We start from the raw sequence: 16,595 nt of genomic DNA, 5'->3' as shown, positions 1-16,595 counted from the left end.
CCCTGACTTATAGCTGTGACAGGGCTTTCTAACCCGTGATATTAAATGCTCCAGAGAATCAGAGCACTCAGCTACTGCAGTGACATAAATGATTATAAGTAATTACATGGCATAGGAAGCCAGGGAGTTAAACGGGGGGTCTCCTGTATTACAGGCTAAGGCTTTAATAGCCTTAATAACTGGATTATCCCCTCACTAAAAGTTCTGGCCTCTAACCTTGAAAAGGTCTAAATGAGAATTCACTTAGTCCTGAATTGTACAAAGCTCTGTAACAGAAATCAAATTCTGCCAGGAAGATGCAATTAGATGTAGGTGCTTAGAGATGTTCTACAAATGGATATATCTAGGTTTAGAAAGCACTTGGCCCATTTGCCTTCATGAAGAGCTTCATTGTAAACAAGGATAATATGGTTTAGGACCCATTTTACGGATGCTGTTATTTTTGTTTGCTTTTGTTTGCCATAATTGTGCTTCACTGATTTCCCCCCGTCAGAAACCAGCTGATTTCTGAAAGCTGCATCCTGTTCATCTCTGCAGTTTCCCAGTAATAACCAACATACGTCCTTAGGACCTCATTTAGATCACTGGGTGTTCCTGGTGTGTTTTTGAGCACTGTACCAAGGAAAACAAACCAAACTCAGTGGCCTGGGACCTTGTTTAGAATTGAAAGCAGAAATATTTGTGCTCTACAAAAAGAAGTTTTTATCTATTTCCATTTTTAATGTTTTTTTTTTTTTTACCCTTGGATGTTTTCCCGAAAGGGTAGGGTGAGCTAAATCAGTGTAAATCAGCTGGATTTTCCTGGAGTGAATACTCCTAGAGGAGGGAAGTAGAAAATCTCACTCGTGTACTCTGCCCTGTCTGCATGTGTCACTGCGGAATTTGGGTATTGGTGGGTCAAGTCAGGTGAAGAGGACTCAAACTGAGGTCTCCACTGCTTATGTGAGCAACTGGGCATGGATTTGCTTGTGGGAGTGAAGTAAGTGCAGAAAGGGAGAATTGCTGTCAAATGGATTCAGACCACTTCAGCACATTCTAAACATTTAAGTTTTGCTTTGATTTTGAGCCCTCCTCCCAAAAGATTTCTTCATAGCTCTGCCTGAATGCAGTCACAAGGAGTTTATGCCAGAGGAGTTATTTGGTTTGTGTGAGTAAAAGAAATTCTTTCAAATGCTCTTTGCCATCGGTTGACAGAGTTGTCACCGGTTTGTGATGATAAAGAGACTGTGAAAGAGAAGCTTTGTGAGCATGCAGAGAGCAGAGACTGCCGCACTGTATCTTTTACAGAGAGAGTGCAGCTGGAGTTTGCAGCATGTTGATGTTCTGAATTTGTAAATTGTCACTAGCAGAAAGTGCTTGAGCAAAGAGGGTGTCTTTCCAGGCAGCCAGAGGCTTCGGGATTCAGCTGACTGAACTGCAAAATGAAACACAATCCTCGCGTTTCCCGTAAGCAGGGTGGTATTTTGGCAGCATGTTTCACCCACTTCATGTATGACTTTCTCAAATGCAATTCAGTCATGCTATCTTGCTCACAGTCAGGCTTAGCTGAGGGGAGAACAGGGACACAGTGAGAATCAGATCTCAAAAGTCGATGGCGTAATAGGAAGCAAATTCCTGGGGAAAGCTACAGGGATTTTCCTTTCCAAGTCTGATTTCAGATGAGGAGAGAAGGGCTAAGCCTATTGAATCGCTCCATGGACTGATGATCTGAAATAGCAGTGGTTGGCCTAAAGGTTTGGAAACTTAGAAGAGCAAATGCAGTTTGGATGTTTTCACTCTGAGCCAGGTAAAAGCAGGAGCTAGAAAGCAGCATCTCCCCACAGAAATGTCAGCATTGCTCTGCCTTCTGCACCCTGGATTTCTGACCTTTTGTCACAGCTGAGCCTGATGAAGCCAAGTATGTCATCTTAGTGTTTGCGTGCCAACCTCCAGTCTTAATGTGAGCTCTGAAACACTTCTGGCTTAGCTGAAATGCTCCTTCTGAAAGTGAGGCTTGGGCAGCCTTGCCTGTAGCTATATATTCTGGGGACATAAATGAGACTAAAGCCTGTTCTCCTTCCAGCTGGTTAAAACTATGCATTTTGAAGAGAACGCTACTGGAGTCAAGAGACTGAGCAAAAATCTTTGTCTCCTTCCACGTGGTTTTCCTGTGAAAAATAAACACCAGACAAGAAAAGAGCAAGCTGCAGAAGAAATTTGCTGTGATTTTAGCAGCCTGCACTCCTGCCCAGGGCAGGTGGAACAGCACAGGGGAATCCAAACGCTCGTGGATTAGTGCAGAGAGGGAGAGGTATTGAAAGGTGAGGGAGATCAGCTGAGAGTAAACATGACACGTCTCAGAGAAAATTGATGTCAGCAATACAGAGCTAAGGGTGCAAAGAAAAATTGAAGACTGTTTTTCTAGAGAACGATAGCCTGGAAATGACGCTGACTCAAAAGGCAAATACTCAGGTTTAGTGAACTCTCTTCTGCTTTGTGTCACGGAGTTAACTTCCTTTCTCCAGATGCCTGCACCCTGACAACAGCACTGAAGTCTAACATGCACAGCAGCCCCCCATCCTCCTTTATACTTTGCTCTTGCAGATTTGCTTAAAATCCCCTCTGTATTGCCAGGTTAACATCAAGGGGCTGTTGTGTCTGGGAATTAGTGCTTCAGACTCAGCTGCAGTAGCAGTGATGCTCTGTGGGTCTGCAGGAGCCAGGTCTTGCTCTGATGACCTGTGTTTTATTTATGGACTCAGTTTTGGTTGCTGGAGCACAAGGTAAGGTAGTTGGAATGTCCTTCCCAGCTTCTGGGAGGAGAGAGTTTGCATGATTCTCAGGAGCAGCTGGAAGGGGAATGGTTAAATGTGCCTTGAAGCCTGATCAAGAAGTCAAAAAAAGCCCTGATCTAGAAAGGAGAAGACTTTTCTCACATTCACGTGAGTTCACGTCACACACTGACACCCAGAAACGATAGATTTTCTGTTAGTTCCCTCTTTTTTTGGCTTGCTTGTACAGCTAGCACACACAGCGGTGTTGAACACCAAGGGCTTGTTGGCAGTGTAAATTACCCCCTTTGCTAGGAGGCAGCACACTTGGGTTTTTCTGGAGAGCAAGAAAAGGGCCCAGGAATGTTGCAGTGCAGAAGGCAGCCAGCCATTTCACCTTCACTGGGAGAGAGGTATTGGGGCCCTTCTACAATAGCTTGGTCAATTTTCATCTTGTTAATTAAAAAAGCCACTCAAAACTTTCTACAGGAGTTTGTCATTCCTTTGTTGCCCAGAAGAGTGAACGTGAGGCTGCCTTGGGTCCCTCAGTCACTCAGGTAGCCATCAGACACAAGAGACTTCCCCACAAGGTACTGTAATGAGCAGGGTATTGCTCCACCAGCAATTTCTCTGGAGTTGATGGGGGAAGCCTGTGGATATGATTTCAAAATGTCCTGCATGCAGAGCACAGGCCGGTCCAGTCTGTCTGTAAGAAGGATAACAGCTCCAGCAGAGCCCTTGGAGACTCAGGTTGTGCTTCTCGTGCTTACCATAACAGGCTGAGAAGAAAGAAGATTGGAGAGATAGAGATTTCCCTAGGGCACTCCACCCTGGTGCATCTCAAGGACAGAAAGCAAAGTGAATTGAGCTGTGCTTTGGGAGGACTAAAGTACCCATCCTAAGGGGATGCCACCATGATTGCCCAAACCCTTGGTGAGGGGCCCTTTTGTGTGTGCTGCAGCTTATTTTCAGAAAGGCTTTCTGGATGGTGAGTGCTCTGTGCTGAACCAGAGTGGCCTCACCACTGTGAGGAGCTTGAAAATGCGATTAATGAAGAGGGGAGGCAGAGGGCCAGCGTTTTTACAGCAGAAAGAAGCACATTTTTAAATGTAGTCGAAGTGAAGAGTCTGATGTGACAGAAGAATGGAGGGGAAAGGGCTGCTTGCAAGGACACCTAAGCTCAGGAGAGATGTGTATGGTCCAAGATGCCTGCTTGCTGCAGTTGGTCACCCCAACATCAGCACAGAGGGGGAGGTCTTCTGAAATCTGGAGAAGTTTATTCTCTTCATGCACTGCACTTGTTCAAGACCCAGCACCCCTGGATACCGAGAGATCAGAACTAGCTCTCATCAGCTCAGATACCATGGTGAGTGCGTGCATCCTCCTTGCACAGACTCAGAATACCTGGGCTGTGCTTTGCTTGGCACGTTTAAATGCAGTACATAGGCGATTCCTGCTCCATTTGTGCCTCGCCTTTTCCCTCAGTCAGGTGGTCAGTTTGGTTACTGTGTGAACTAGACTAAACCCTCATGTTTGTGCTTTCCAGTCCTCTCCTGAACACTTGCGAGGTGTGAAACAAGGCAGCAAGGTTGCCTACGTTTCCTTTACATTGCTCTGCGCAAGCTCATGTCTATCCTTCAGCTTGCATCCTATAGATCCGAGCCAAGTTCGTTCTTTCCAACAGACACAAAAAGGTGGATAATCTGTTTCACATGCAGTGCTGGAATAGCCAGAATTAACTTGTTTCTGAATGAAACAGATGCTGGGAGTATTTTTAAGATAAAGATTAAAAGGAAAAAGAACAACACAATGGTGGACCCACTGAAATCAAAGAGGGATCTAGATGAGCTCATTGCTTTATCCTCAGAGCTGAGGAGCCTGTTAACAGAGGCAGATAGATATTAAAAATGCCTTTAAATATACCAATAAATTATTCTCCTTGGCATCTCTTCAGAGTTGACGGGCTTGATAAATCCTCTTGCACAGTTTGATTAAGCTTTGGCTGTCAGAGTGAGGTCAATATTTAAATCTCTGTGTGAAACTCTATGCTGGCTCTGTGTACACATTTTTCCTTTATTTTGTTTTTAGAAAAGCTTTCACCTTGTGTTTCCTGGTTGGCCCCAGACCCTCTGCTGCAAAGCAGGACTCCAGAGCCTGTTGTTTCCCAACTGGGAAGGAGTTCTGCACTTTTGAATGATCTCGTCTTGATAATCTTTGCCGTAAACATACACTGTGGTGAAGTGACAAGGCTGTGCTCCACCACGGATTGCCTTCTTACCTCTTTTGCCTGAGCTTGCATATTCATCGCTGTAACATGCTGTTTCTTATTCTTTGCCTCCTAATACTCAACAAGCAGCTTTCTCCAATGATTTTAATCTCTTCTGTCGATTGATCTGATCACCTCTTTCTGAAGCACTCCTCTTCCCTACAGCAATAGTCCCATGCTTCTGAATAATTCACTGTGGAAAGAAAACTAAAGCCATCTCTACATTGCTTGCCAAAGACAAATTCATCTTGATGTAGTCATTAAGACTTACCTTTCCCTTTCCAATAGGCTGAAATTAGCTTCTTGTTGAAGTCCGCAGTATGCAGGCTCAGATTTGCAAAGAAACTTCTAACCCAGCCTATTGAAATATCAGGTGTGACTCATCCTCCTCTTTCCTGCCCCAGATGGGAAAAAAGTGAAGGGCATTCATTGTGCCGACTTTGTCTTCCAGCTCTTCTTTTTCTGCTTGCTCTTAGGTGCTCAGGAAGAAGCGATTCCTGTGTCTGAGCCTAAGACTTGTTCTGGGCTCCTTCTCAGCTCTGCTATAGTTAAAACAGTGTGATTTTAGCCCCTCAAAAGTGTTTTGGTGAAATCCATTAAAATCCAATCTTGGGGGAAGGCCCAAGGCTTCCCTTGAGAACCTGGCTTCCACCTGGAGATGGGAATGATAGCTGAATGATGGAACCAGGTTTTGCTGTGCAGCCCCAGTGGAGGGGGCCAGTCTGTCTAACTGGGGGGTCTGCTAGGGCTAACAAATCTCCAACTGTCCGAGCCATTCAGGGCTGTAGGTCTTACTTGTCCTTCCAGCTTTGAACTTTCTGACCTGCTGTGTCTTTTCAGGAACTTTAAAATTAAAAGAATTGAAATATAACCAAGACCACAAAAAAGCTCCTTTGAAGTATTTTCCTCTGGTTTTTTTTTTTTTTCCTTTTTTTTTCTTAATTGGCCTTTACAGGTTTGTCTGGGGCACTTTAGTCCCTTTGTACTTGACCCTATGTAAATAGGCCACCCAGGGTTGTGTAATAGATTCCCAGTTCCTCTTGACAAGACCATCAGAAAAGGATTAATTGTTTTCCCATGCAACCCCAGGGAAATTTTACCATTGCTTAAAACGAGAGTGAGATCATACCCACAGACTGTTAACAAGTGAGTTTCTCATTCTTCATCCATGTTTGTGTTAGTCTGATGGTTGTATTGATTTAGTAATTGACCTGCATATCCCCATGTCGTACCTATAGTCCAATTGGAGTAATTTAAAAACAGCAGCTGGAGTTTGATACTGTCTGGGCAGCCCATGTGGCTGGTGATCCACGTGGGAACTGGGGTTGACTCATCAGTTCTGAAAACACAGATTTCTACAATGACATCTTGACCAAAACCTATGTTAAATATTCCATATATCTAATGAATAAAGTTAATTTCTGTTTAATATGATTTATTACAGGAATACTGAGGGCAGACGGGTCAAAAATCTCTAGCTATTGTCAGGGGCCAATATGCATTTGATACTTGTGGCCTTTTCATATGCATTAGTATTGGTGAGTTATTTGTTGATGAGTGGGGAGGGGCATGGAAGCAGGTAGATTTCAGAACAGCAAAGAAGTTTGTAGCTATTCAGACAACATTTAATTCCCATATTTTGGGCTAAGTTCTCTCCTGGTGGTAGTAAGCAATGTTATATCAGTTAACACTACTAGGAGATTTGGGCCCAGGTATGTCTATCCCACATCTGGGTTGCTCTATCTGGTTTATTTTGCTAGGCTCCCTTGCTCGCACTGTTTGCTGATACACAGTTAATCCTTCTTGTTTCCTTGGGCTTTGACTGGGCAGCATTGAACAGCCATTTCTGTACTAGGGGAAAGCAAGATCAAATTTATCTGGTTATTATCCACTGCACTGACATTTTGTCCTTCTTGCCTGTGGCTGACACATTAAACATGTGATTGTTGTCATGCTTATTGTTACAGTCTTCTGGCTTGTAGGAGCAGGGCCTGCATACTGTTTTTTACCTCCCTTCCCATTCCTCTTTCCATTCCTGGAAAAGGAGATAACAGAGATCTCTCACTCTCTTCCTCTCCTCCTCCTTAAAATGCTTTCACAGAGCAGTCTTGTACTTCTTAGCCCTGCCACTGCAGCCACTGGACCCTCTCTGCACTGAAGGATTTCACCTGCTCAGAGTTTTCTGTAGCCATGACCCCAGCATGCGGGTAGAAGCACCCTGTACAAGCGTGGGTTGCATTCTGGCTAGGATGTACTCTGCACAAGTACAAATCAGGGCTTTTAGCAGTCGATCCTGCTGTGCCCAGGGTAGGAAGCCAGAATGCCACATGGCCTCGAATGGCTGCAATCAGAGCAAATGCCCAGTGTAAAACAGAGGTAGCATTCAAGAGAGCCACAATGACTCCAAGTCCTATTCTCAGCAGCACAATCCACACTGAAGGTCAGTAAGACTTGGGCTCCCAAGCACTTGGCTCCCACCCACAGCCAAATTGCTGCAGTACCAGGCACCGGCTGAGCTGCTTGCAAGTACGAGGAATTCCATGGGAGAGCTCTCCACAGCTGATGACATTTATGGAAATTGGGGTTGCTCCTCATAACCTACTTGTGTGTCTGAGCCCTGGATTGCTCCTGTATGGGGGAGTGAGGCATGCTTGTGAGCATTGCCCTGGCAGGACTGTGATGGAGGTTCATGGGAGCCTTGCCCAAGAGAGCAAAGAACAAGATTGGCTCAAAATAAGCGACTTTTTATTAAAAGATAAATAAAGGAAAGGGGAAAAAAAAGCGTCTGCTATGCTAATGCCACCTGGCTTCCAATCTTTAAAAATAATACAGACATTGACAGAGCCATAGAGCCATCTTTCTTCTCCTTTATTTAGGGGTGGATGAAGGCTAATGAAACCCCAGAGTGTGAGTTTGTTTGCCTTACGTAATAGGCAGCCAAACTGTTTTCAGCAATTGCAGCATTCAGTCCACAGACTCATGGAGGGAAGCCTTAATTAGAGTAATTGCTCTATTTATATAACGATTCTCTTTTGTCTGCGATCAGATAGATCTTTGAGAAATCTTGTTTCCTTTTGAGTTAATTTCTGCCCTGTTAGTTTAGCTCATGGATCTGAACGAAGATGGGCGTGTTGGATATCTGCTGATCTCTCTGCTCTCTCTCATTCCTAGAGGGCAGACTGCGGGGTGTTAATCTATGCTGTTGCTGCTGCTTTTTGCTTTGGGAAACAACAGGCAGGAAATGTTAATACAGTGAACAGGGAAATCTTGTGTTCCTTTAACGGATTGGGCTTGACTGTTGCATTGGCAGAATCCTGAATTCCTCTGAGGCATGTGGTGTGATGGAGAGGACCTGAGACTGAGGATCTGCCATCAATCCTGAAGTCCTCTGAGGCATATGATGTGATAGAGAGCAGCTGACACTGAAGGTCTGCTGTTGTATCTGTGACAGGCTGCTCTTGGGCTCCTGGCAAAATGAAGTGATGAATTTCCCTGGGTCTCTCTTTCCTGCCTGTGAGATGGGGGATAGCTTCCATCTCTGCTGTACACTTGCATTTGAAAGATGAGCTGCCTGGGGGCATGGGCTTTCTCTTACAAGGTAAATGCACCCTGCCCAGGGCAACAAAGTCCTGATGGGAGCTAGTACCTCTAAGACTTTCTTTAATACAAGAAATAATAATTTCATCCTTGTCTAGGTGGCTGACAGTGTGAAGGGAATGGCTGAGCAGGAAGTTGTATTTCTTCTCTTGCTGAAGTGCATTACTTCTGTGAAGGGGTCTGGGGTTGTTACTGTCTTCCTAGAACATGACACAATTTAACGCAATCTAGTCACCGTGATATTTCTCATAAAGTTAATTGTCCTGATGCAGATAGCACATACATGAGTTAGGTTAAACCTATTGGGGATTCCGGTATTGAGAAAGGGAACTTGTAAATTCAAGGAAATTAATGCTTGGAAACATCTGTTTTGTGCAAACATCCCTTTCAACTTCCAGGCCGTTAGACTGATCTGCAGACTCAGCATCTTGAGACAGAAGTTGCAATGCTGCATGCGGGCAGCACTGAAGAAGCCTCATACAGCATTGCCCAGCAGACAGGGAGACCTGGACCCCTTCCCAACATGGTCTGTGCCACATAGTGGGTAAAGGGGAGGACCAGCACGGGTACCCTTCTCTCCCTCACCTGCCTGTGGGCTGAGCTCCCAGGGCTGACGCAGATTTTTCCTAATGGTTGGCACTGCTATGTTGTATTTTTCCCTTGTAACTTCTTGGACCCTCTGTGGACTAATCTCCAGCTTTTAATTTCTTGTCATGGCTTGCTGCATTTTCTTTCAGTAAATGTTTTCAAATGATCTCATGAAGTCATGTTTTTGGCTCATTCCAACTGCTGGTTTTGGCTGCGATGCTGCTGAGAGGGTTAGCTGAGGTCAATGAGAGCCTTGCTCAAGTTTGCTGCTCGGCAGATTAGTGTAGCCTAAAGGGACCTAGTCTGAGGATGCTCACAAGGGAGTCTACACTGGAATGGGATAATTCCCTCTGGTTGGATGTGATAAGAAAGTGAGGGCTTGATGGCCTAGTTCAGGCGTAAGATTGATGGTCTTGCTATTGATTTTCCTGGGAGGCTTCTTGAATTTGGGTGATAACGTATTTCTTTTTGTTCAGGAACATCTCTGTTTTGCCTTGTTTTTCCTGTTGAATTATTTTTCTCTGTTTCTTCACTGAACTCTGTATGCCAGAGTTTGAGCTTCATACTGGATTCTGGATTATCATGCAAAATTAGATAATAAATATTAGGAGGTGACATTTTGTCAGATGAAAAACTTTCAGCTGAGCATCTTCTCTCATCACCTGCAAAAACACTGGAGGTTTGTACTTGGAAGGACATTTAGGGTTGCCCAACCTGTGAAGCAAGAGTCAGACCCTGGCCTTCATGTGGATGCCAGGAGCGGGCAACACTTTCTAAGACATTTTCCAGCTGTTTGTGAATGCAGCCAAAGGGATCAGGTGAAAGACTAGCTGCCCTTCCAAAAACTTTTATCCTGCACAGCCTGCATGTGTGCGGAAGGCAGCATCTGTTTGCTCTGGGCACTCAGCTTTACCCCTCCTGCTGCAGAAGTGCCTCTTACATGGACAGAGATGTGGGTATGAACTACTTATTTCAGAGATGAAGGCTGAGCTTGTAATTAAGTTCCTCAGAAATCCCAGGTTCTTTGTCTGCTTTGCTAGAAGTGCCATCAGATAGCAGAGGTGTCATGAAACGGGCTGTCGGATGCTACCCTGTTGCAGCAGAGAAACGTCAGTACTGCATAAGGGAGGGACAGAGAGAGAAAGAGAGAGGATTCATGGGGTTTTGAGCCCTTGAGAGGTCATTACTGTCTTTTGGGTTTTTTGTGAAATACTGGACAACACAAAAAAACCACACTAAAATCAAAACAAAACTAAAATCCATTTCTTTGTCAGTGCAGTAGTTTTTAGTGAATCCAAATAGTGTTTGAAAGGACTAGTTACTCATTTTAGTGAAATTGGCTTCCAAAATTTCATCTTTTAATTTCATATATCTCTTGCAGTAAGGCAGGTAACTCTGTTCCAGTGTAAAACATTAGTACTGTCTCAGTTGGAGTCACCATTTGTGCACCTGCTTTTCAGTCCAATTGCCAAATAAAGACTACAGCCGCTCCCCAGAGAAAACGCCCCATCTTCACCAGGCTGTGATGGACCTGTCCCCTCCAAAATTCACCATGAATTTTTATGTAAGGGAGGAGCAGCAATGGTCCCAGAATACTGGACCATATTTCATGTACTGCATGATGCTACTCAAAGGCAACATTTTTAGTCCCATGTTCAGATGGAAGCAAGAGGACTCAGCGCAGCGTACAATACATTTATCAGGGATGTAAGTTAACAATAAGAGACCAACTGTCCTTTGAAATGATATCACACCCTGTGGGTGTTGACCTGTTGGAGTGAGTCCAGAAAAGGGCCACAAAGATGACCAGAGGGCTGGAGCACCTCTCCTATGGAGACAGGCTGAGAGAGCTGGGGTTGTTCAGCCTGGAGAAGGCTCCAGGGAGACATAAGAGGAGCCTTCCATTACCTAAAAGGACTGACAAGAAATCTGGAGAACGTCTTCTGATGAGGGCTTATAGTGACAGGACAAGAGGAATGGTTTTAAACTGAAAGAGGGTAGATTTAGATTAGATATTAGGAAATTAATCTTCACTATGAAGACATTGGTGAGACACTGGCAGAGGTTGCCCAGAGAGGTTGTGGCTGCCCCATCCCTGGCAGTGGTCGAGGCCAGATTGGACAGGGCTTTGAGCAGCCTGGTTTAGTGGAAGGTGTCGCTGCCCATGACAGGGGGTGGGAACTAGATGAGCTTTAGGGCCCCTTCCAACCCAAAGCATTCTATGATTCTCTTGCTGAAGCAGACTAGCTTGAGTTTGATTTCCTTGAAAGGGAGGCTTCTTCATGTAGAGTGCATGATTTATGTTCACTTTCAAGGTCCTAAGCCTGTGTTAGGCTCTTCCACAGTATCTGGAAAACAAGCGTAGAGAAACATGTCTGAAGTTGTTTATGCTGCTGGTGGGACACTGCATCCTTTGATACCCTCGTACGTCAAAGCTCTTCCTTGTGTAGCAAGAGAGGCAGCAGCAGAAGGTTCTGTTCAATCACATGCCCAAAGGTCATCTCATTCCTATTGGAGGCAAAGATTAATTTGGAGGGGTTTTGTGGCAGCCCAGTATAACTCTCACCCACTGCTGGAACACAGGGGCATGTGTTCCAGCAGTGGGTGAATTTGAAGCCTTCACTTTCCTCCTGCCTCCTTTGGGCACCCAGTGTGAGGTTGATGGTTCCTGGGTTTCTTAAATTGCAGGTCCAGTGCTCAAATGGGAGTTGGCCATTTGAATTTGAATAGTCATTTTGGTTTGAATATTATGTTTTGTTTTTTCAGCACTCAAAACAGCCCACCTCAAGGGATGGCGCTTGCCTGATCCTCATTGTCCTAACAAAAAGGGTGTTTTAAGCAGACAAGAATGCATTTACGTTGGCTCTCAGCTTGTTTCGTGGATGCCTTTGCTTGGTACAATTTTGGCCTCATGTAGAATAAAGCAAGCAAACAGGAATGTAAAGACATTTTTATATTCCAGGTCTCTGAACTGATCTGGAAAGGGACTGTCCAGTTTAGGGTTTGGTTTTATATGGTTGTGCATGAATGGGAATCCAAGCAAAGCACGTTACCAACCCTTTTCAGAGATTATTTGCTTTCATTATTTTGTTGTGGTTATTTTTCTACTTCTCCAGGTTTAGTAGAAGCTTCCTGGTGTAATGGAGGTGGTGGCAGGTCAAGAGCCAGGAGACAAGGAACTTACTCCCAACTCTTCTCTCCTTTTTGTCTTGTCTCTTTGGGCTGTTTTTGTCTATACCACTCCCAGCACCAGCAAGCTCTGATCTTGTTTGAGCTTTCTAGGTGTTCCAGCAATGCAAATAAGAGCTAGTGAGGTGCAGATATCCATATGTGCAGACAAAGAAGCTGGGCAGGGAATCTCTAGAGAAAGATGGGACTGCCAGGAGATTTCTAGCCTGTTTTGCAAACCAAAGAAGCTTAGTTCAAGACTTGAAAGGGCTTGTCTGAACCAGGTCTCCAAGAGATTTTGGCTTGACCCATTTCTTGCTTGGAAACCAAACTGTTGTCTGGGGATCAGTATCCTACAGAAGTTTTGGGGCAGAGTCTCTTGGGAAACAAATTGTGTTGGGGTTGTGCTGGTAGAAAGGGAGAAGAATGGGTTAAAAGGCTTGGGAGACAAGTTCTGCTTTCACTTGGGCCTGATGCTGGGAATGCTGCATGACTGAGGGCCAAAGAGTCCAGAGACCCATGGGAAGACCCCAGCTGCAGAGAGTCATGCCGAGTCTGCTCCTCTCCTGGTGACTGCTCTTACAAATCTGAATGCACTCAGCAGCCCTTTATACTGATGTTTGGGGTGGAATGGTGGGAAACAGTTCTGCCATAGGGAATCCCATGGCAGCACATGTCCTTGAAGGGCTCAGGAGATCAGGCTGGAGCTGGGGGGGTTGTGCTGATGCTAGCAGAGTCGGGGGTCCTGCAAGGTCTCAGCTGCAGATGCCTCATGTACTTTGGCTCTGAAGCCCCATCAGGATGGGGTATTGAGCAGACTTCTAAAATAAATCTGGCAGTCATCTTTTTTTCTCCCTGTCTTCTTTCTAGGTAGGGAATGACTAGAGCTTTTATCTGCTCATCCTAGGAGAATTTGTACCTTCTGAAAAGCTCCTACAGTCAGAATGAAGTTGGTCTGCACCTCCCCTTCTTTTAATTTCCCCATTGCCGAGATGCAGCAGACTTGGTCATTTCTGAAACAGTGACTGATTGTCTGGTTTGGCTGGTTCAGCTATTTGCTAAACATAATGCTCTTTCATCTTCGAGGAAATCGTCTGGACACTTCCACCAGAGTGGAGCTTGCTTTATGCTGCTATTTCAATAGGCAAATAAAAGCGGCTATTTTCCCAGTTTAAACATAACCTGATTTCTCTAATGAATTAGAAATACTTGTGGGGAGGGGCAATGCTGGGTTTTTACTGATTTTTTAAGAACTATAATCCTAAATTAACAAGCCAACTTGCTCTTTTCCTGTCTAGGGAAAGGATTCCCCTCCTCCCCCAATATTTCCCTTCCCCTTAAGAAATATCTGCAGCACTCACACTTCATCATTCTTGTCAGGATTAAAGGGCACCCACCATGGCCCTCTCACACCATGTGTGTGATGTATGGCTTTTCTCATCTCTCCCTGGAAAAACCAGGGCACTTTGGCTGAGGTTTGAGATTTCTTTTCACTGGTCACAGAATAAAAGTGTTACTAAAAAGAATCCTCTTAGAGTTTCACTGTTGAGAGAGGAGATGATCACCTATCTGCTCTCATCTGCTCAGGATTGGGAGGCTCTAAAAGCCAGTGCCTTGCTCTTTTTTCTCTGTCTCCTGAGATGACAGGAAGGAAAGTGTAGGCTTCTGGCAGTGCTTCAGCAGGCTGAGGTTTAGGAAAAAGATGCAGCTCGGGACTGACTCCAGTCCAAAGCCTGGGGAGCAGCATTTGGGAGCGAGCTTGTATTCCTGAGAATTTAATACAGAAATAAATAGCCATCAAAACCACTGTGCAACATTTATAATGGTGAAAAGGATGTAATTCAACTTTCCTTTCTTATTGTGGTAACCAAGGATCTGACCAAAAGAAAAAGGACCAAGGAGAAGTACACCCTGACTTCTTCCTTTAGAGAATGAGTGAAGTTCCTTACATGCAGCTCCAGTACAATGAAACGGAGAAGTCTGGCCAGCAACTGGGTTCAACAGGAAAGCTGAGGACAAGCTTTTGTGTGACTGCTAATAGGTCCTTCTCCCATGGCCCTGCTGGATGGGAGGAAACAAACAGCCCTTTCTGTTTTGCAGTTCATGACGAAGAACCCCACCATGCGGCTGGGCAGCCCGGGGCTGGGCGGCGAGAGCGCCATTCTGCGGCACCCCTACTTCAAAGATCTGGACTGGGACCTGCTGAACCAGCGCCAGATGGAGCCACCGTTCAGGCCCCGAATTGTACGTGGGAAGGAGGGATGGGGGGAAGGATCCCTGTTTGGAGCCACCGTTCAGGCCCCGAATTGTACGTGGGAAGGAGGGATGGGGGGAACGATCCCTGTTTGGAGCCACCGTTCAGGCCCCGAATTGTACATGGGAAGGAGGGGTTAGGGGAAGGATCCTTGTTTGTTTTTTTCTCTTCTGGGTTCTGTAAGTAGGTTTGTTCCCCTCAGAAAGGAAAGGAGGTGAAGGGAGGACAACTTTGATACAAAAGCCCTGGCCCAGGAGCCAAGCCAGGAGGTGAGGTCTTGGCTTGGCTGCTCGTTGGCCACCTGATGTTGTACAGATCACGTTTCCCCTCCATGCAGGATTTTCAAAGGCAACTCAGCCAAAAGATGCAGGTTTGTAAGAGCAGCTGCAGCAGGTTAGGCACCTAACTACCCTTTGCCTTGCCCCAGGCATAAGGCAGGGTAAGTAATCCTCATCCTGCCCACTCCACCTACCCTTCACAATTGGACTGTCTCTCCATTGTCTATCTCCGTCTGTACAACACCCAGCACCATGTTCCCTGCTCAGACCACTGTCGGTGGAGTGGTTCAAATGGCAGACAGGCTGCAGAGGACACCAGTCTGCCCCTTTTCCCAGTGGTGCCACACAGCCCTAAGGATGCTGTGTGATAGAAGGTGCTGCTCTCTGTGGAGTGCCTTTCCAAGGTTGTCTCTGTGAAACCCCACCACACATGCCTTTGAAATTGTTGCCCAGAGTGGCTTTGTCTCATACTGTGGTCACTCTTCAAGCTGTTAGTAGCAATGGTCGACTCGGTCCTGCTTCTTGAAGATTGCAGGGTGCAGGATCATGAACTCAGTTGAGCTATAGCAGCTCAAAGTCAGGCTCTTGGGTTGGTTTGTGACCTGAATCAAAGGCTAACGGAGCCTCCTCATTCTGCTTCGAGCTGGACAGCATCTGGGAACCTTAGACTTTGATATCCATAAAATATCTTGTTCTGGATACAGAAAAAACACGTGCCTTGTCAAAATGTGCCACAAACCCAGTTTGTGTGTGTGCACTGTAAACAGTCCCACTTTGTGCATACAGCAAGGAATCCAGCACCTGGAGGCAAGCCATTTGCCTTCCCGTGGCCCAGTAATTCATTATTGTGCAGGTTTAATGGCTCTCACACATGGGAGTGTACACCCACCCTCCCCCTAAAACCCAGCTATAGACACTCTGCAGATAAAGAAGGACTGTGTGGAGTCAGCTAATTGGAAACATGGCTGATAACTGCTTCAAATGGCTGAGTCTGTGCTGCCACTTGAGGAAAGGAACAGATTTATGTGCCCTGTCCTGCTGTATCTGGGCAGGCAATCCATCAGAGGTGGTATCAGTTAAATCAGAGAGGGGCTTCCCTGTCAGAAGCCTGCAGAGGCTCTAGAAGGTTTGCACTGTACGAGGTCCTGTGGGGCACTCAGGTGCTCCCAGCCCAACCCTAGAAAAAGCTTTTGGTAAGCTCAGTCTCGGTTATGGAGGGGATGGCTCATTGCACTCAAGACTAGACTGAAGATGCAGAGCGAGGATCAAGCAGGTGATGCATACTTTTGACATCTCTTTCCTTTGTCTTTTCTGTTTGACAGAAATCCAAAGATGACGTGAGCAACTTTGATCCAGATTTTATAAAAGAGGAGCCCATTCTCACTCCCATTGAAGAAGGAGTTCTTCCAATGATAAACCAAGATGAATTTAGAAACTTTTCGTTCACAAGCCCAGAACTGCAACAATAGCTACACCTCTGGGAAAGGGCTGCTGAGGGGACTGGGGGGAAATGAAATGAAAACTAAGTTTACGAGAAATTTTGTTTTCAAGGAGTAACAGTGCACTGACTTTGCGCAGTACAGCAGCACCACTGTCTACATTACCTTAATGTGAAATTGAAACCTTCCTGTGTTTGTGGGATTTATGCAGCTCTTGGATCAAATATTGACAGGGGTAGAACAAACATGGTATTG

General features: G+C 45.5%; 1 protein-coding gene across 1 annotated transcript in view; it reads left to right on the top strand.

The window, feature by feature from the left end:
* The window catches only part of PRKCH (protein kinase C eta), a gene marked incomplete at both ends in the record, with an annotated part of 118,390 nt that extends 102,020 nt beyond the window's left edge, over window positions 1-16,370 (top strand). The window contains 2 exons of the mRNA XM_080619506.1: window positions 14,470-14,613; window positions 16,224-16,370. Of these exons, the coding sequence (XP_080475632.1) occupies window positions 14,470-14,613; window positions 16,224-16,370 (291 nt within the window). The remainder of the gene's footprint in view (window positions 1-14,469; window positions 14,614-16,223) is intronic.
* Window positions 16,371-16,595: the final 225 nt, after the last annotated feature.

The sequence above is a fragment of the Psittacula echo genome, assembly GCF_963264785.1.
Source record: "Psittacula echo genome assembly, chromosome: 5".
NCBI lineage: Eukaryota > Metazoa > Chordata > Aves > Psittaciformes > Psittacidae > Psittacula > Psittacula echo.
This window is presented reverse-complemented; position numbering and strand designations above follow the sequence as displayed.